Below are 22,321 nucleotides of genomic sequence, written 5' to 3' on the forward strand. Positions count from 1 at the left end.
TGTTTTCTCCCTTCATTAAAATTGAAAATTTACGAAATCTGTTTTCTTATGGGATGGTTTACAGAGAAACAGCCAATCCTCCCCCACCGCCTGCTCCCCCTCCCGCTACAGTGTAACCATGATTTCTAATATTGCATGATTTTAAATAAGGATTCTTGGCAGATCTGAAGAGAGAAACCTTCTGTCGTTGGTGATATAGTATATGGTCTTCCTAAAGCACCTCTTGTCCCCATGAAAGCCCGTCCTTGCATACTTTTGTGTGCAGGAAAGGGTTAAAAGGCGCTGGAAAGACACCACGCATGTGTTAATTCCTGCTGCAGCAGCACGCATTGTTTCCACTTTGACCTCATAGTTAATCTGCGTGATAGTTAAATCACGCAGAGGCTCGTGTATTTCTTTTAAACACACACACACACACACACACACACACACACACACACACACACCTGCTGCCCTCTAAAAGAAAAATCAAATCAAACAAATAAACAAACCTCAATTGATGGACCTGGAGGAGTATGTGTGAGCGTGGGGGGCCAGAGTATGTGTACGAGTGTGCATGCGTTTCCCTTTCCCTTATTTGTCTCCTGTGCGTCTCTCCCTGTACCCTCCCCCTGCCTCAATTATATTATTCCCCGAGACTTGGAAGCTGCTCCCAGAGCTGACGCTTTGATGGTATCTGCAAGCGTTTGTGCTGATCTTATTTCTGCCCCCTGAATATTAATTCCCGAAGCTGCTAGCAATAAAGCTCCCCAGTGAAGGGACCTACTAGAGGCAGGTGGGGGGAGCCACCATCAGTTCATAAGCATAATAATAATACAAAGGGGAGGGATTCTTCTGCAACCCAGAGGCTAGAGGCAGGGGAGAAAAAAAAAAAAAAAAGCGATGAGTTCGACAGATATATGGAGCACAGGAAGCTCAGTCTACTCGACTCCTGTATTTTCACAGAAAATGACGGTGTGGATTCTGTTCCTGCTATCGCTCTACCCGGGGTAAGATATGCCCTTTCCGGCGTCGTTTTGTTTCAGCGAGGTTGGGGGAAGGGGTGGGGACAGAGGAACTCGGGAGACCACCCAGATTTAAAAGACTCTTATAGGATTTGGGGCTTTGTAATTTAGGGGAATGTGAATATTTGGGGCGGGGAAAAAGGAGGGAGGAAAGAGAAAGGTCACTTTCCTTTATGTATTAATTTATTGGATTTTCTTTATTTGTTTTAGAATGGAAAAGCTAACGTCATAAAGACTTTGTGTTTGGGGAGTAGCATTTTGATAGTACTGTAATCTGATGTCTAGGTGGGCTGTGCTGATACATGCCGGCCTTTGAGGCCATGTTGGAGGCGTTTGGGTGCGGGTCTGGAGGAGAAAACTGCAAATGGGGTCCTGGCGCACAACCGGGGGACATGTGTGTGTGTTTGTGTGTGTGTGGCGGGATGGGTTCTGTTCCTGTATCCAAAGTATTGCTTGCTCCTGCACCTGGGCATTCTTAAGATCAGCCAGCCAGGTTTTCTATCCAGCCTCATTGACTTGGCCCCAGACTCCCTGGTGGGCTAACAGGGTTCAGCACCAGGGACAGCAGTCCTGTCAGGGCCAAATGAAACGAGGCTTGTCTAACCCCACGGGACAACTTTACATCTACACAGGACATCGTTATAGTATAGACAGAAGGCCGATGGAGCCAAGGAGCACTAGTGACGTCTGGGGACCCTGCTCTGATTATCCCTAACCCCTCCTTGAGATAGGAGGGGCATTGCTGGGCATGGGGTAGAGAATGTAGTTAATCAGTGCATGGAGGGATATATGTCTGGAAAAGAGTTGGCTTTGCTGCAGTGTTGAAAAATATGCTGAGCCAGGTGAATGTGATGCCAAAATTGTGAAGTTATGCATTAATGTCTTAGAGCCTTGTTGCACTGAATAGAAAAGATGGGAAAAGGGGGTGGTGGATTTCCCAAAATCCTGAGCAGGTGTGTGTTGTGAAGTGTTTTGCACCTAAATTTTTTTGAACTTCCTTGCACCAGAGGTATCAAAGAACTATCCCTTCACATACAGTTCATCATTTATCCATCCACCAAAACAACCCCCCTGCCCAACACGTACCATCAGGATTTCCAGAGGTCCATTGTACATATATTACTTGCACTCTTCTATACTGTCACTTTGAAATAAAGCTGTAAAAATATTACCCCAAATCTGCTCAAAAAGAAAGAAAGAAAGAGAAAGAAAGAAAAACTAGCTATAGAAGAAATCAAGCCATTGCCCTAAGGTTTTCCTGGGAGTTGACACTCTTATGTAGTAGTTGTAACAAAGGGAGATAAAAGGGATGGGGGTTGAAAGATTATTTTATTTTATTGAAAATTTCTAGTTAACTTAACTGGTCCTCCATTCTCTAGGGTAGGTAATGTGAGGTACAGATTTCAGTAAAAAAGAGACCCAAGCAAAACAAGGAGTGAAAGTCTCTCTTTGGAGTCTTTGGAGTTTCCAAGCAGAGAGAGGGGCCTGCTTAATTCTACCAGCACTTTTCATACCTTCCTCCTTTACTATAAAAATAGAATATATTTTCTTTAAGAGTGTAAGATTAAGTAGTTTTCTCAGAAGAAGGCTTTTTACTGGAAATGGTTTATGTGTAATACATTTTAGTGGAATACTGGAAAAACATTGTTTTTAATTAAAATTTGCACACATGTTTTACTATTTAACGTTGTATGTAACTCTTAATTTGTTTCAGACATTATAAATATAAATCAGAATTTATAGTTGCTTGTTGATAGAAAATATCATTCTCATGTTCTTACCATTTATGAAACCTGTGGATTAAAATCTAGTCAAGACATAGGGAAATATGTCTTTCCTTCTTACACACTTACATCCATCTTAGTAAACAACTTCATAACTGAATAGATGAGAATATTTTTATATATTTTACTCCAATGGTCTTATAGTAACCTAAAGTGTGCAATTTTATTATTTTTCCTAATACTGTCATATTTGAGATGTCTTCTTATTGCAACAGTCCCACCTTTTCTTTTCCAATTATCATATAAAAAGTAATACTTAGTGATACATTTTAATTTTCAATTCTTATCATAGTAGCTTAGATGAGCTTTTTAAACAGCTCTAAATAATGGGAGTTATGTGTCATATAAACTCTCCAATAGGAGGATATTCACATTTTCTCAGTAATAACAGAGAATGGAGTCATTGCAGTTTGGTGCAGAGAATGTGATCAGAGTTTCAGTTTGCTGCAATCCCATTAAAAAAAAAAAAGCCATTTGAATGGCTGAATAGAGCTGGATGAAAATAGGAGCTTTGATCTCTGAAGCTGATCTTGAAGAAAGACAAGTGACTCAAAAAATGTGGGATTCTGGGAGCAGTTTGAAAAAGGCTTTTTGGGTAAACAGTGGTAGTAGAACTACCTAGAAACTTGAAGGGAAATTTAAAAAAAAAAGAAACATTTAAATGACTTTGCATTTACATAACTCCAAAGAATATTTTTCTCTCTCATTAAAATGACTAAATTAATTAGATTGTGTCTCTACAAAAGTAAAACAAAGAGGAATATGAAGCATTGGAGTGAGGATGTTAATAGCTAATATCTCTTCTTATATGTGGGATAGTTAATTTCTGAAACTCAAAACTATCTACACTGCCACATATCTTATATGCAATGCTATCATAGAAATGGTCTGGGAAACTTGCTAAACTTATTCTTGAACCATTCAAGCTTGTTATTTACTATCCTTCCAAATTCTCCACTTGATTTTATTAGAAAAAGAAAAATGAAATCACTTCCTCAGCATATTTAATTGCTTACCGACGTAACATTTCAAATAGTCTACCCTGAGGCAAGTATCTATCTGGAAAAAAAAAGAAAAATATTTATCACCCAGTATTTCCCAGGATCCAGCTGCTCACTACCCTCTAAACAAAATATCTGGATTGTAGGCAGGAATTTAAAAATTAGCTTTTAATTTAAATTCGTTACATAAGTGTCTCTGATATCCTAGACTCAGTTTAGAATACCTAATCTCAAAATGATTGAATTACAGAATGTTTAGTGATAGAGGTCCCTGTTCTCCATATTTTAACATTTGCTTCATATCAAGGATTTCTGCTCAAATTGGAAGAATGTTAAGACTTACTTTAGAGACTTTATCTTTGTTGTAAATATTATTTTACTAGGGTTGTGGCTACTTCTCACCATCATAACTTCATAGTCATTCCAAGACAGACTTTCCACAGCTTAAGTACAAGTAGGCTTTATTGGAATGACATATACTTGTTGAAGGGGAGCAGAATTTGCCAACCCAAAATATGCCTCTTTGGCTTAAGGATTATTTAAGGTTGATTTATTTTTAAGAAACAGCAGATACAGGTGAAGCTTAAAACTGAGTGGAAGTTACCCTTTTTAAAAAGGCATTCACATTTATAATGGAAATCTCTATTTTTAAGGGTGTCTCTCTCCCTGTACCAGAAAGAAGAGTTTGGCTAAATACCGAGAAACCAATGGTGAAGGCAGGGACTTAAATCTGCCTAACAACCATCCCCCTGTTGACTGTGCTTTACTTAATAACCTCCCATAACTGGCTTCCCCTACTCCCAACATCTTCTTTTGTCTTTAGCTGGAAACGGTATTTAAGATGATGACTTGGGCCATTTGAAGGACTTACTCAGCTTTCTGGGTATCTCCCATGTATACAGGAAATATACATGTTATTACTGTTCTTTTTTTTTTTTTTCTTTTCCTCTTGTGCATCTTTTTATTACAAGGATGTCTCAACCAAGAACCTAGAAGAGTAGAAGGAAAATTTTATTTTTCCTCCCCTACATGGTCATCCAAACTACTTCTGGTGAATTCAGTGATCACAGAAGATTGGTAAAAAGTTATAATTAGTGCAGTTCAGGAATTGTTTGGCCACCCAGGTATCAGAACAATTTAAAAATTCAGGATTTCATTTGGGATGGGCACATTACCTATTCAGGTAAATGTGAAAGAAAGAATTCATCTTCTGCTACTGGGTTAGAAGAGATCCATGTGATATCTTCAAAGTCAGAAACCAGATAGTCACAATACAATATTTTCAGATTTTCCAATCTATTTGTGTCATGTATATACATACACTGAATCAAATTTTTAAAATATATAAATATTAACATATAATAGATTTTAATTAACATATACAAAAATTATATAATATATTTTAAATGCATAAAATATAATTATATTATACATAACATACACATACACACACACAATTTTTACTAAAATCTGCAACATAGTTGTCAACCACATTCGACAGACTTGGAAACCAAGATTATAGAGAGATTAAATGACTTGTTTAAAGGCAACAGATAATTAGAAGTAACATCAAATAATAATAATTATGTATGTGGATAGAAATAGAGTTCTATAATGAAAGGTGTATACATTTATATATACTTCCTACCATCCTGGGGTTCCTTCCTGGATCCCTTGGTGGGTGCTTTCCAGGAACCAGGACATGGTTCTCACTCCAGTCAGCAGCACTAATTGACCCGCCCCCACCTCCCACCCCCGCCATAGTTTGCAGCAAGTCACTGTGAGCTCCATGCATGACCTGCCAACAGTGATGGTGCAACTGGAGCTTTCTCCCTTGTGTAGCGCCCCTCCCCCGCCCTTCAGCACTTACCCAGTACTTTTCACCACTTTGCCCCAGACCCCTTCTCCCATAGCAGGATCTCAGAAGGCCTTTCACCTCCCTCCCTTGTCTCTTGGGCCATCGCCGCTCTGATCTCAGTGTAACTTTTGCTAAATACACTTTTTCTGTATAAATAAAAAATGACGTGGAGTTGTTCTCTGAAAAAATATTGTAAAATGTATATATACATACAAGATAATGATAACTGATTATATTTTAGATCTGTCACTAATGATCTTCTGAATTTTGTTTTGTGTTTTCGGTTTTGTTTTATTCCTGAAGTTTTTGATCAGTTTCATTTCATCAGTACTGTTTGCTCATAAGTGTAGTAACTAGACTAGATTATTAAGATACCAATCAATTTTAGTTTTTATAATTATCTGATTTCACCTTCATATAATAGAAGTTAGAATAGATACCTTACATCCAATCAGTGCACTGAATAAATTAAAATATTGAATCTACATAGTAGTGTGGTTTGAGGTCCTCAGTCCCATCAGTCACTCTATTTTTAAATTTACCTTACAATTTTGATTGAAAGCTCTAAACAGATATACTTAGAAATAATCTACTCTTCAGTTGTTTCATGAGTTTAATAACATGTTAAATGATATTATTTAGTCCCTGGGGAAAAATACATTAAGAAAGTATATTTTCTTAATGGTTATGTGTAAATAAAGCATAGTTTAATCTGCAATTCAGTCATTACCCAGAAATTTAACTACTGCTTGCCATCCCATTTTCAAAGAAGAGACTTTGTCCTCCACTGAGAAAATTTATAGGGTAATTTGCTCAATGTTGTCCCATAGTTTTCCTACAGAAATTCTATATTGAGGCAACCATACTGAATATTAAAGTAGAAATAATGTTACTGTTTCAATATCTGTTTATCTCTATCTTCAATATATAGATATTTAAAGTTGACATTTTAAATCACCTCAGTCAAACGAGCAACAGCTTGATTAACTGTGGCACGTGAAAACTTAATATCAAAGTGCTTAAGTTTTAATTTCTAGAGGAATAAAAAGTTACACTTTCTAGAAATTAAGGCTTTATTTTTTTTTTCTGAGAATGTTTTCGTGCACACTTTTATTCTCTCTATAGCTTTGTAAGGTAGATGAGGAAGATAACATTTTACCTTGTCCAGGTCTTGAATGTTGGTTGTAGAGCAAGGGTTGAGACTTCCCCAGCCACATTCCTAGTGCAATACACCACACCAGTCAACAATAGTCACCCTTTTTCTTTGTAAAATTCAGAAAATACTTGGATTGTTTTGAGGTGTAAAAGGCTTCTCCAATTTGCTTTACTGGGAAAGTTATTAGCTATTCATTTCTTCCATATTCTAGAGAATACACATCTTTTAAAAGGAAATAAAAACCTCCTTTTAAGTTATACATTCTTGGCTTACGGTAAAAATAAAATTTATCTCAAAATCATAATAATCCCCACTGTATTATGAAATAAGAGGGCAAAATATGGTAATAATTCTATATTATTATAAAAATCATTATGGAATTCTATAAAGTACCATGTAAATGCTAAGTAAATAGTGCTGATATTACATTCTCTACCCATTCATAAAGAAAACCATCTGAATACCAAATAACATAATAGTGAGGAAAATAAAGAATGCTTTTTAAGCAAAGGTCCTTTGTAATAATTGAAACCCTGCCATGAACTCAAGTATAGTAGTAGAACCAAAGTCTATGTGGTGAGACAGATAAATATCAAGTTCTGTAATTTATTTAGGCATATTTAAATAAAATGGCCAAAACAAACTGAATATAACTTTTCAGTGTTATCTTGGTAGGAAGAAATAAATGACTTACTCTTATTTATGATCTTTTGTGCAGGTTAAAAGTCCCTTTATATAAACTGCTTTTGAAAACACATTTGAAATACAATAAGTGAGGGAAAAAACTCTAGATATAAACTGTAGAAATGAATTAATTCTTAATTCATTAAAGGAATAGTATTGCAGCCAGGTATGTTCTAGGAACTTGGTATATAATTATGGGGCAAAAGTCTTGATGTCCGCCATCATGGAGTTTGCAGTCTCATGGGGTGGCAGGCAATGATCAAACCGATATACGAATAATTATTAAGTTTTACTCAGGTAAATGCTACACAGGAAAGTCATACGGTGCTATGAGAGAATATATCAGCTTTCTAACTTGATGAAAGCATAGGCTAGAGAAACTGAGTGAGATCCACAAACTAGCTGAAACTGATCTACAATCATCTAATTGGTCAGTTTTAATATTTCAACATTCTTTTCTTGGTCATAATAGTCTTTGCTGGATTTTTTGCCCTCGGTTGAAGAGGTTGTCACTTGAAAAGTGAATGGTATTTTTGGGGAAGAAAAGTGGCGAAAAATTTTTTAATGTTCTGAAAACTATTTTTCTTTACTATTTAAAAAATTATGTAATAGACAAGAACTATATTAAGGATAATTAAGTAAAGTAACATGTCATTTATGACATTATTTTAATATAAACTACATTTACTAACCAATGGCCAGTTGATGGGCTTTTGCTCCACTCACCCCCATCCAGTAGGTCTTCAAGTTATATATGCATAAAAGTAGATCTGTTTTCCTGCCACCACCTCCAACTAAGACATCTTCTCTGATTCTTTGTCAATCCAATATAAATAGTCAACTACAATCAAACGGGGAAAAAACACATGACCATCTTAATATAAATACCAGTTGTGAACGTCAATTAATTTCAGATTTGGATATAATACGATAAGAAAAATACAGTGAATATTTTGGGGATTTTAGAATTACATGCAAAATGCACTGTGTATGACCTATAAAAATGTGTACAGAAGGAGACCCGACACCTTGTGGGATCTCAGTTCCCTGACCCGGGATTGAACCCGGGCCACTGAAGTGAAAGCCTGGAATCCTAACTGTTAGGCTACCAGGGAACTTCTGCAGTGACTTTTCAATATTGATAAGTTATAATCTTTCAGCAAGAGAATAGATGCTAGTAATTATATGTTTATAAATTATCAACTTTAAAAAAATCTATTTTACCTATTGTCTTCCAGTATCCCCCTTCATCTTATTCTTAGAATTAGCAAGTGTGCATTTAGTTCCTTTCAAATAATCATCATTCTAAAAGCAAGGTGTCCTATACTCATACACATACACACAAATCTGCAACTTTGGCTAATGCCCTTTTTAATCTCATAAAAGAATGCTTTTCCCATTATATTAAAGAGATTGAGTAAATATGTATTCTTGTTAAATTATTCCAAAAGAAAGAACAAACAAGGTACTTTAAATCTAAGGTAGTATTCAGATATTTCCGGTTTTTAATAGAAAAGTAATTTTGCTTAGTATTTCTTAGAGGGAAAATTTTAAGTGATAATTTTTAAAGTCAGTAACAACATCTCAGTGATTCCAGGTAAAAATTATCATTTAACTAAATTACCTCCTTTTAACTTAACTTTATTAATAAAAATGTGCATTCTTTATTTTAAAATTAATTCTTAATAATTTTCAGAAAAAAATTGTTGAATTTTAAAGAAGTGTACATTTGAAATTGATTATTCTTCATTAAATTCCACAACAAATTATTTACTTAAATTATTTAAATAATTACTTCATAACCTTCATAAACCCATACTTTATTAATCAAGTTATTAGAAATTGTAAACATTTAGACACTATTTTTTTTTTTTTTTTTTTTTTTTTTTTTTTGAGGTACACGGGCCTCTCACTGTTGTGGCCTCTCCCGTTGCGGAGCACAGGCTGCGGACGCGCAGGCTCAGCGGCCATGGCTCACGGGCCCAGCCGCTCCGCGGCATGTGGGATCTTCCCGGACCGGGGCACGAAGCCGTATCCCCTGCATCGGCAGGCGGACTCTCAACCACTGTGCCACCAGGGAAGACCCCCAAAATGTAGACACTTTTATTAGTTTATTCTACATCCAGGTAAATTTTTCATTATTTTTTATTTTATTTTATATTAGAGTATCATGGATTAACAATGTTATGTTAGTTTTAGGTGTACAGAAAAATGATTCAGTTATACATATATAAGTATCTATTCTTCTTCAAATTCTTTTCCCATTTAGGTTATTATAGAATATTGAGCAGAGTTCCCTGTGCCATGCAGTAGGTCCTTGTTGGTTATCTATTTGAAATATAGCAGTGTATACGTGTCAATCTCAAACTCCCCATCTATCCCTCCCCTCACCTTTCCCCCTGGTAGCCGTAACTTTGTTCTCTAAGTCTCTGAGTCTATTTCTGTTTTGTAAATAAGTTCATTTGTATCATTTTTTTTAAGATTCTGCATATAAGTGATAGCATATGATATTTGTCTTTGATTTACTTTGCTTAGTATGATAATCTCCAGGTCCATCTACGTTGCTATAAATACCATTATTTCATTTTTTAATGGCTGAGTAATATTCCATCGTATATATGTACCACATCTTCTTTATCCATTCATCTGTCAATGGACATTTAAGTTGCTTCCATGTCTTGGCTATTGTAAACAGTGCTGCAGTGAACACTGGGGTGCACATATCCTTTCAAACCATGTTTTTTCTAGATATATGCCCAGGAGTGAGATTGCTAGATCATAAGGTAGTTCTGTTTTAGTTTTTAAGAACCTCAATACTGTTCTCCATAGTGGCTGTACCAATTTACATTCCCACCAACAGTGTGGGAAGGTTCCCTTTTCTCCACACCCTCTATATCATTTACTGTTTGTTGACTTTTTGATGATGGCCATTCTGACTGGTGTGAGGTGATATCTCATTGTATTGATGGTTTTGATTTGCATTTCTCTAATAATTGGTGATATTGAGAATTTTTCATGTGCCTCTTGGCCATCTGTACAACTTCTTTGGAGAAATGTCTATTTAGGTCTTCTGTCCGCTTTTTTTATTGCGTTGTTTTTATGATTTTGATCGGCATGAGCTGTTTGTATATTTTAGAGATTAATCCCTTGTCGGTCGCATCATTAGCAAATATTTTCTCCCATTCTGTAGCTTGTCTCTTCATTTTATTTGTGGTTTCCTTTGCTGTGCAAACGTTTTTGAGTTTAATTAGGTACAATTTGTTTATTTTTGTTTTTATTTTCATTACTCTAGGAGATGGATTGAAAAAGATGTTGCTGCAATTTATGTCAGAGTGTTCTGCCTATGTTTTCCTCTACGAGTTTTATAGTATCGGGTCTTATATTTAGGTCTTTAATCCATTTGGAGTTTATTTTTGTGTACGGTGTAATTTATAAACTAAATTATCTTTGGGAAGTCCCTTAACCCTATAACCACCATTTGTTTTATATCTGTAAGACATTTAATTGATATTGGTATATTGTAGTATGTAATGCTCACCCCTAAAAATGTGGAGAATGAATGATAACAGAAATACAGCCATGTTTAAATGTTATTAATTTAAAAATCTTTAATTTTATGCCTTCTATTATGAAATGATACTTAAAATATGCCTGAATTTTCCAGTAACTGATTTATTGAACATGCTGGATTTAGATAGCTATGGTCTAGAAATTGTGATTCTCTTTAAACGTCATCTATTGAATCTCTCTTCCCCACACCTGAACAATACCTAACGTAAAACCAATGAATTTTCCATTCATTTTAGAGTTTATAATGATCTCATTTTCAGGTATTAAAGTCTCATCTAAATTGATCCTTCAAACTCTCACTCACTTTAAATTTTTTTCTGTTCTCTGATCAGCCCTGATCTAAGATTTCTGCTTCCTGCCTGACACTATTTCTTCATTTTTTTTTGTTGGGCTCCTCTTCTATTTTTATTATGCTGCTTTTGGCTTTTTCAAGATTAGAGTGGAGGGAGGAAGGACAGTTACCTTTGTGGAAAGATCTCATTGTACTCTCTGGGTGAAAAATGCCTAAGTGTTTAGTCATTCTTTCATGGGGGGTTGGATGGATTCTATGGAGCTAACCCTCTGCCTCCTTCCTCCTCCTGGGGACCTTTAGAATTGCACTCTTCCCTGACATGGGTCATGCTGTATGGGGGCTTGATGTTTTATGACAGGCCCTCAGCTCCACTCCAAAGATACATCTACCCCGACGTTCTACTAGCATTTTCTTGCCAAGTAGACTGTTTTTCTGGCATCCATTTAGCTCAGGAGGAATGAATGAATGAAAAACAAACTCAGGAAAATTGCTTGTCAGCTTCAGAAAGTGAAGATGTTTTTCTCACTCAGATTCACTATTGGGAGTGTTCAAACCAGCCTATCACCTTTAGACTTTTTCAGGAAAAAAAACAGGCTACATTAGTCATTTGGACTGCTTAAATTATAAAGACCACAGGCCAAATTTTGCTAAGAATTCTCTATCTACCTTGTGTTCAAACGGCATTAAGAAGCAGATATGCAAGTTTTCTGTTTTGGGTAGAGATAGCAATTACCCCTGTTAGTCTCCCCTAAATGGTAGACATCAATGAGTGGGTTTCTTAACTTTGTTTTCCGGTTGCCTTGAGGTAGAGGTGGAACATGTATCACTGTGAGGAGGGGATATGAAACTGCACAGTTCTTTCTACACTTAGGCCAATAAACTTTTTCCACAAGAACTGCTCTCTTACTGAATCCTTAAACTTCTATTTTACGGCCCCAAAGTGGGTGAAGGAAAAAGAACCCAAGACTGGTTTTTGGCCTTCTCTAGCATGTTCTGCCTCTTCTTGGCAGCCTACCACATTTGTGTTAAATGAGAATATAACACTTCTCACTTATTTTTCTCAGTTCTGGGACATCAGTTATGTTAACAATGGGGAAAGTATTTTTAATATTACGTTCCCCATGCAGTTTATTTCTTCCTGATATCCACTAGTTAATTCACCTTCTTCAAATCTTTGCTCAAATATTGCCTTCTCAGTGCCTACACGGATTACTCAGTGTAATACTGCAAACGTCCCTCAACTCTATACTCACAATTCCACTTATTCTCTTCTGTGTTTTACCTTTCCTTAGTCTTCAGTAATTAAGTAGAAAATTTTTTATTATGTAGCTTACTGATTTATTATTTTCACTTTTTATTTTCTGTCTTATTCAGCTAGAATCCAGGATTAATGAGAGCAGAAATGCTGTTTCTTCCACTGTTATACTCCAGGCTTTTAGAGAAGTGTCTTGCTTCTAATAGGTGTTCAATAATTACTGTTTAATTAAATAATAAAAACTGCATCTCCTTTTCCCTGAAATTTATCTTCTCTTAAAAAAGGAAAAAAGGTACTTCCCTGGTGGCTCAGTGGTTAAGAATCCGCCTGGCAATGCAGGGGACACGGGTTTGAGCCCTGGTCTGAGAAGATCCCACATGCCACAGAGCAACTAAGCCCATGTGCCACAACTGCTGAGCCTGCGCTCTAGAGCCTGCGAGCTACAACTACTGAGTCCATGTGCCGCAACTACTGAAGCACGTCACGTGTGCCTAGAGCCTGTGCTATACAACAAAGACAAGCCACCACAATGAGAAGCCTGCACACCGCAATGAAGAGTAGCCCCCACTTGCCGCAACTAGAGAAAGCCCACGTGCAGCAACGAAGACCCAACACAGCCCCCAAAATATTAATTAATTAATTAATTAATTTTAAAAAAAGGAAAAAAGAAGAATCTTTTCCATAGTACCTCACCCTAAGTCCAGCATATATGGCTGGTGACCAAAACAAAGAAAACCAAACAAATCCTACAGAATCATGCAGTCTTTAAGAGTATAAGCTATGGAGCCACACTTGACCAGGATTCATATTTCTACCCTTGACATTTACTACTTGATGGCCCTCAGTAAATTTATTAACTGCATTCATCCTTAGTATCTTCATATAAAAAAAGGAAGATAGGGCTTCCCTGGTGGCACAGTGGTTGAGAGTCCGCCTGCCAATGCAGGGGACACGGGTTCGTGCCCTGGTCCGGGAAGATCCCACATGCCGCGGAGCGGCTGGGCCCGTGAGCCATGGCCGCTGAGCCCGCGCGTCCGGAGCCTGTGCTCCGCAACGGGAGAGGCCACAGCAGTGAGAGGCCCGCATACCACAAAAAAAAAACAAAAAAAGGAAGATAATAATTCTTCAAAAGCTACTTTTGAGTAGCAATTGACATAATACATAGTACATGGCACATAGTAAATTTCTCTTACGTGTTGTTTTTGTTTTTGTTACTACCACAGGGTCATTATTTATTTCCTGGGGGTATTCCTAGAGACACAAATAGTCTCTCCACCCCTGTTAAATGCTAAATTTGGGGAAAGTACAGGAGAGGGGTTTCTTAATAAAAATTCAGTAATTTTCTAATCCCCTGTCTTAATTTGTATAAGATGAGAAAATTGGATAAAAGTCCATAAGTTTCTGGAATTACTATATTGTTCATCCATTTTAGATCAATATTAAAAACTTGATAAAATTCCTAACACATGTGGATTAGGTCCCAATAACAATAAAATATGTGCTGACACGTGGGACTTCTTCCTGAAGACAGCTTCTTTAACTATATGCAAAAAAGAGAGAACTGATATTTTTCTATTCAAGGTCATAACTGAGTCTTCATTTTTCTGTGTGCCTTATGGATCTGATAATAGAGTGAAATTCAACCTCCTCTGTCACCTAGGTTACTGCATCAGCCACCTAAAGTACCTTTCTGTTGCCAGTTTTGCTACCTTCTGATTCATTCATCACATAGCAGAGACTTTTTTCCTAACAAATATTTTCCTATAGTCCATGCTCTAGTAGGTCTGTGTTTTATTCCCGTCCTACCCCTAGTCTCTTCATGACATTTTTTTTTTCTTAGATTCCTTATATATGTGTTAGCATACGGTATTTGTTTTGGGGAGGGGAAAGGGTAAGCTGTGACGAAGTGAGAGAGTGGCAGGGACATATACACACTACCAAATGTAGGGTGGATAGCTAGTGGGAAGCAGCCGCATAGCACAGGGAGATCAGCTAGGTGGTTTGTGACCACCTAGAGGGGTGGGATAGGGAGGGAGGAAGACGCAAGAGGGAAGAGATATGGGAACATGTGTATATGTATAACTGATTCACTTTGTTGTAAAGCAGAAACTAACACACCATTGTAAAGCAATTATACTCCAATAAAGATGTTAAATTTTTTTTTTCCTAAATAAGGATGTAATTTAGATTCAATAACCTGTTGAGAGTTTAAGTGTAGAGTTAGATAAAATCTTTTTCAAATGTGTACACCGTGTATCACCACCACCCATATGTATATATACATACATATATTAGTTTCCAATATATATTGGTTTCCATCACACTTGGAGGTTTTCTTTTGCCCTTCCAATTAATCACCCTTCTATGCCCCCCCTTCTCCTTGACTTCAGACTATAAGTAATCTCCCAAGTACATTCTTAATAGATGTTTAAGTATCAATGAAATATTTCAGGAAAATCAAGATGTACATAAAGCAGAAGTTTCAAGATAGGGGTTATACACTCTGACTCAGGTGACCTGAATAGTGTCCTTCTGAATTGCTATCTGGTGAATCACATTTTGTTTAAACCTCAGTGACTGTGTTCTGGCACTATGCAACATGCAGAAGCTATAGCATTGAACAAGGCAAACACAGTCCTTGCACTTGTGGAATGTATATTTTAGAATAAAGACATGCTTTTAAAAACATAGCGCTACATTATATATAATATATCATATATTAAACCATAGTTTTATAAATCTTCTTATAGACAATATCCTACATATATATTGATTTGTTTCTCTTATTGCCTCTGATCTAAGTAAATTTGTGTAACCAGATAGACATTTTACACTCAACCATTTTTTAAATCCACATATCCATGTGATTCTGTCCATTTTCCCCTTGAAACTGGCTAACATGGGATATCATTTGACTCTTGTTGAGCTTTCAAGCACTATGTTAAATGCAGAATGAAAATAAATGCAAAGTAGACAAATTTCCTCCTTCCTATGAAGGAAGACAAATTTCCTATGAAGGCCTTCTGCCTTTCTGCCATAAAGAAATAGGTATTGCATTCCTAATGCTTGTTTGACACTGTACTAGGGACTGGAGATAAAATGGGAAGAAATACAGACATCTTCTTAATCCTCTTAGACATTGCAGTCTAGGGACAGGCAGATAGTAAACAAACAAATTTCAAATTGTGGTAAATGTTGAATAACTAAAAGGTGTGCTATGATGAAGAAAATAAAAAGTTGTTTTAGATAGAATACTCAGGAAAGGCCACTCTGAGTAACGGATAAGAAGTTGAGACTATAAGAGTATTAAAAAAATTCAGCCATGAAAAGATTGAAGAGAAGACCTCTCTCATTATAGGTAACAGCTGATTGCAAGGGCCCTGAATGGAGAAAAAACTTGGTGTGGTTTAGGAACTAAAAATAGCCCACATGGCTGGAGGACAGTGATCATGGATGAAAAAGTCAGGATATAGGATCTGGGAGTCAGAAAGCTGCTTCCTATGATACAACTTTGAGGCCATAGTGAATATTTAGAATTCTGGGAAATACTTCATATAATAATACCATCCGTTTTATTCTTTTTTTTTTTTTTTTTTTTTTTTTTTTGCGGTACGCGGGCCTCTCACTGCTATGGCCTCTCCCGTTGCGGAGCACAGGCTCCGGACGCGCAGGCTCAGCGGCCATGGCTCACGGGCCCAGCTGCTCCGCGGCATGTGGGATCTTCCCGGACCGGGGCACGAACCCGTGTCCCCTGCATCGGCAGGCGGACTCTCAGCCACTGCGCCACCAGGGAAGCCCCCATCAGTTTTATTCTTAAGGAAGAAGTGTGCCTCTATGATTTGGGGAATGGTGAGGGTTGCGATTTACCTACCAGTTTTCAGTTGCTGGGCAATTAACTAAACTGTTGACTTATAGCTTCTTTAGAGTTAGATATAGTGTTGACCTACATCTTGCTACAAAATCTTAGCAGGATCAAAATGATTGATTCTGCTATTACATCAGTTATTTGAAACATAGTCATTTTTTTTTTGGTATTACTATGAATGCCATAAAATTATGGCACTATGAAATGATTGTACTATATATAAACTTGTGTTTAAACATATATTTTTATAAAGATAAATAGTTTGCATGTAAAAAATGGCAAAGATAGTTTCTTAATTCCAAATTAACTAATATGTTTTTTGGGGGAAGCAGTTATTTTCCTGAATGATTTTTAAATTTTAAGAGATTCTCATAGGGAGCATTAACAAATGTACACTTATTTCCTAACCATAAAATATATTATTGAACTTAACCTGCATAAAATAGAACCACAGAATGTAATACTCCTTCTAAGAGCCTGAAAGAGATACAAAGATCTGTGTACCAAATTAAAAACAAAACAAAACAAAAAAACACTACCATTTTATTAATAAAAATTTCCTTCTCCCAAGGAGATTTTAAAATTGTTAGACTCAATTACCTCATACTTTAGTATCAGGAAATTTTACAAAAGTCTCATGTCAAAGAACATTGTGAAAAATTCAGTGATTTAGTTTACAGCATAATAGTTTTGTTTTTGTTTTATTTTTAAGTTAACATAGAGCAAACCTGGCCTTTATTGGTGGACAGTTGTATGAATTTTAACACACATGTAAATTCTTGTAATTCAGTATCTCGAATCAGGATATGGAACAATTCTATCTGCTACCCCCAAAGCTCCTTCCTACTACCCCTTTGTAGCCACACCCATCCCCCACTCTTAACTCCTGGCCACAACTGCTCTGTTATTCATCACTGTAGTTTTTCTTTTCAATGTCATATATGGGACTTCCCTGGTGGCGCAGTGGTTAAGAATCTGCCTGCCAATGAAGGGGACAGGGATTCGAGCCCTGGTCCTGGAAGATCCCACATGCCACGGAGTAACTAAGCCCGTGTGCCACAGCTGCTGAGCCTGTGCTCTAGAGCCCTTCAGCCACAACTACTGAGCCCATGAGCCACAGCTACTGAGCCTGCGTGCCTAGAGCCCATGCTCCACAACAAGAGAAGCCACTGCAACGAGAAGCCCACGCACGGCAATGAAGAGTAGCCCCCACTTGCCGCAACTAGAGAAAACCCGCGTAGCAACGAAGACCCGATGCAGCCAGTAAATAAACAAACAAATAAATAAATTTTAAAAAATAACATTAAAAAATAAGGAATGTCACATATGTAGAATTGTATAGTTCACTCAGCATAGTGCCTTTGAGATACATCTAAGTTACTGTGGTGTGCAAAAGCACATGAAAAGAAGTTCACCATTACCAGTCTTTAGGTAAATGCAAATTAAAACCATAATGTGATAAAACTACACACCTATCAGAATTGGTAAAACAAAAACAGTACTGACAAGACCAAGGGTTGGTAAGTATGTGGACCAACTGGAACTCTCACACATTATTAGTGGGAATAAAAAACGGGGAACAATTTGGCAATTTTGTATAAGATTAAGCATGAATCTAACATTACTGAACAATCTCACTCTGATTTGCATGGGAGAATTGAAAACTTATGTCCTGGAATAATGGCTTTTATAATTATCTAGTTAATTTGTTTTCAGAAATGCTTACATAAATATGATCACATGAGGTTTTCCAGACAAAATGGTGATTTCCTTTATTTGACTTGAGAGTACACTCTTGATTGAATTAATCAGAAGTTTCTTAATGGTTATGAGATCTTCTTTGATATTACTTGTGATCATGTACCTGAGGATATTGGAAAGAGTGGAAAGAATAATGATAGGGAAGATGCAGGGAGAAGCATGGATTCTGTGGGAGCTCCTTTTTAAATTTGTGCAATAGGTTTGCAGTCTCTTGAAAAAGGTAAAAATATACTACTGAGAAAAGACAGTAAGTTGTTATTCCCTTAAGTATTTTCTTTGTAATATGAATTCTTTACCATTTAAAGCATTTAACCTATCGTGTGACAGGGATCTAAATTTGCAAAAATATAAATAACACAAACTGACCTTTTTTCTATTATACAAACTTTTAGTTTTTTTATGAAACCAGCATGCTGATTTAAAACACCCTTAAACTTTGAAGTTAAGATGATTTCAAATCCATTGGGATTTTGTTTTTTACATTGTTCCAGAATTCTAAGAACAAAAGTAATTTTGGACTTTCTAAAATACATCCATAGAATACTTACTTATGCTCACTGCCAGCACAGAACTTTTTAAAAAACATCTACCATATTTTCATAGGAAAAAAAGTAATAATTCCAAGTGCTGAGAATGGTGTTTAGCTCATAGGAGATATCTGCGAATAATCACAAATTAGTGAATAAATATACAACTTCTATGATCTGGAGTATTCATAATTCTTAGTTATGTAAATTTATGTAGAGAGAAACATGGACTCTTGATATAATGAAGGTAGAGGGAATGAGGAGGAAGAAAAATGAGAGCAACAAAACTGAAACATAACACTTGATTTACTTTTTCAAGTGATTGATAACACATTGATTTTCAGAAAATGTTTTATCCAGGAAGAGCCACATAATGAAAACTTAAGAATCGTCTTCTAAAAGTGGCCACACCACACGAACAGATTTCAAATTTGTATGACTTGAACTTAAAGACTACAGCACGATCTTCTAGAAAAGAAACAAGGGAAAAGAAAAGAAAAAATGTAGAGAAAGAAACATTCCCAGAATCATGGTCACTCAGATGTACACATATTGATAAAATTCCTACATGAAAATGAAAATTCAGTCAGCCACCTGAACAAATTTGTTCCATAGTTTCAAACATCTGTATATTAACAAAATCAGAATATTTCATTTCTTGCTATGACAGAATAGAACAGACTATAGTGATATGAATTTCCAATACATCTAAAGTTCATTTGAGTTTAATACACTTGAATATACATCTGAATATATGTTGATATTGCATGCAGTATAATCAGGCTTCATTTTTATAAACTGGCTCTCAATGACCTTTATACTAAATTTGGAACAGTTTGGCATCTTGTTCACGGACTATGAGAAAATACACATTCGTTCTCCTACCCACCTGTTGCTCCCTTGTAAATAAGTGGACAATTTTGCATGTTTATATATACTACCTTCTATTTTGCTCTAAGAGGAATGAAAAGTTTTATCATTTCCCCAAAACGTTTTATGCTCTAGAGAAAAATATTATTCTTACCATAGAAGTGGAGATTTGGAACTGATTACAGAGGCATGCTGATAGAAATAACCTTCATTCATATCAAGTTGGAGGTGCTGGCAAACAGAGATTAGTCACGTTCTACCATGTGACAATGTTTTTCTTATTGCCTTGCACTGTTAATAAGTGTTGCATTTTTTCTAGCTATTCAGGTGTTTGTCTCTCCAAATAGATGAGAGGTGTTTTGATATCAGCATTGTACTTTGCACATCTTTCCATCTGCAACTGTACTTGGACAAAAGAGTCTCAAATACAGGCTGATTAACTGAAGGACTGAGGAATCCAAATTCACAAGGCATTGTTCCCCAGGTTCAACCACCTTCATGACTTTTGCCACATCTAAGTGACACTTGGTTATTTTTTTACTTAATATTTCTCATAAACCTATGTCTTTTTTTTAAATTAATTTTTTTGGCCGTGCCATGCAGCATGTGTGGGTTCTTAGTTCCCCAGCCAGGGATCGAACCCATGCCCCCTGCAGTGGAAGCACAGAGCCTTCACCACTGAACTGCCAGAGAAGTCCCAACCAATGTCTTTTAAATCTAATTATTTTATTTAATAAACTTAAAAGTAATTAAACCCAGAAAATCAGTTTCATTTTTCATAACAGAAGAAAACTGCAAAGTAAATGCAGTGAAGCCAGAACAATGTTATCAAGTTTCAGTTATACATTATTATCTACCAGAGGTGCTAAGCTTGTTGTTGCTCTTCTTTAGAAAGTAGGTTAGTGAATTGGAGAACATGGTTGTAACTAAGGCTTTGTCTTTAATATGATTGGATGAGCGGAAAGAAAATTTAAAAGAGAAAAACTTTCTAATTATGGATTTCAGTGTCTTTTAATGCTATGCATATGTGACACTTAAAATTGTCTTGGGTACTAGCATCAGGTGTCCCAGACTTTGGGAAACACTGTTATGAAGTTATCTTAATAGGACATAGGCTTTTAATTGCAAATGATGCTAATTTGAATTTCCAGTATACCTTGAAACACTATAGTTAGTGACATTTATATGACTCGCTTGAGAGCAGTTACCAATGTGCTATTTATTCAGAAAAGAAAGTTCAAGCAACTGTGTCATGCTCTCTTGCAGTAGCTCTTCATCCTGGCTACACCTTAGAATTAGCTGAATATCAATGTCTTGGTCTAATCCTAGTCTAATTAAATTAGTAACTTAAGAGGTAAGCCTTCAGCACTGTTATTTTTTTTAAAACCCTCTAGGTAATTTTAATGTGCAGCCAGGGTAAGAACAACTGGTCTGTATCCAGCATCAGACATTCAGTGTGTGCTGGACAGTGTACATTCTTAGTGAATGATAGTAATCATATAAATGAAGAAATTCAAAGTATTTCCTTTTTGGACTGTTTCTTGATGGTAAATAATTATATTCTTCTCTGACAGTAGCTTTATGTTTTGCATATCTTCGGTGGTTAAAATTGGTCTTGGATGTCAATAGTCAGAAAGTACCAAGAGGGCTTCCCTGGTGGCTTAGTGGTTAAGAATCTACCTGCCAATGCAGGAGACACAGGTTTGAGCCCTGGTCCGGGAAGATCCCACGTGCCGCAGAGCAACTGAGCCCATACACCATGGCTACTGAGCCTGTGCTCTAGAGCCCACGAGCCAGAACCACTGAGCCCATGTGCCACAACTACTGAAGCCCGCGCACCTAGAGCCCATGCTGTGCAACGAAAGAAGCCACCATAATGAGGGGCTTGCACATTGCAACAAAGTGTAGCCCCGCTCGCTGCAACTAGAGAAAGCCAGCACTCAGCACTGAAGACCCAACACAGCCATAAATAAATAAATAAATAAATTTTAAAATAGCAAGATATGCAAACTTCATTTGTGTTTCTAGAGTGAGAGAGAGCAGCCCCAAAAGCTGTGTTGGCTAGTTTGTCACCATGTTGTAATAGTTCAACAACAATGCAAGTACAGTATCTAAGTTCTGTTACCTTATAGAAAAAAAAAATTACTGAATGAGACCCACATACTTGGGGCCCCAATTCAGGTAACTGCCTTCTAAAAATTCTACTTTGGTGTACAGTGTGCAAGATAAGTTATCTCAGTTTCCCCAGGATAATTCAGATTTTGAAGCCATGTACGCTTTGCCACTTCCTTTTTTTTTTTAAACATCTTTACTGGAGTATAATTGCTTTACAATGGTGTGTTAGTTTCTGCTTTACAACAAAGTGAATCAGTTATACATATACACATGTTCCCGTATCTCTTCCCTCTTGCGTCTCCCTCCCTCCCACCCTCCCTATCCCACCCCTGCCACTTCCTATCTGTGGCAGTGTACCCAAGCAAAAAATTGAGAATATTATTTTGCCTTCTAGTGTATTTTTCATCTCAGTTATTGTAGTCTTCATCTCTGTTTGTTCTGCATATTTTCTCTTTGTTAAAAACTTCTAACTTCCCACTCTAAGCATCCATTCTCTTCCTGAGTTCTTTGATCATCTTTTTTTTTTCTTTAGATACCTGCTCCTTTTAATCACAAAATAACACAGTTCTCAGTTTCGTT

The 22,321-nt window shown here is 36.5% G+C and overlaps 1 protein-coding gene across 2 annotated transcripts in view; it reads left to right on the plus strand.

Moving 5' to 3' along the window:
• The first annotated feature begins 302 nt into the window (after positions 1 to 302).
• GABRG2 (gamma-aminobutyric acid type A receptor subunit gamma2) overlaps positions 303 to 22,321 on the plus strand; it is a 125,000-nt gene continuing 102,981 nt past the window's right edge. Inside the window, exon 1 of one of the 2 annotated variants that reach the window (XM_059059801.2) lies at positions 303 to 989. In XM_059059801.2, coding sequence (XP_058915784.1) covers positions 883 to 989 — 107 coding nt within the window. In that variant the 5' untranslated portion in view covers positions 303 to 882. The remainder of the gene's footprint in view (positions 990 to 22,321) is intronic. The other variant, XM_059059806.2, reaches the window with a different exon arrangement.

Source organism: Kogia breviceps, chromosome 4, assembly GCF_026419965.1.
Source record: "Kogia breviceps isolate mKogBre1 chromosome 4, mKogBre1 haplotype 1, whole genome shotgun sequence".
Taxonomy (NCBI): Eukaryota; Metazoa; Chordata; class Mammalia; order Artiodactyla; family Physeteridae; genus Kogia; species Kogia breviceps.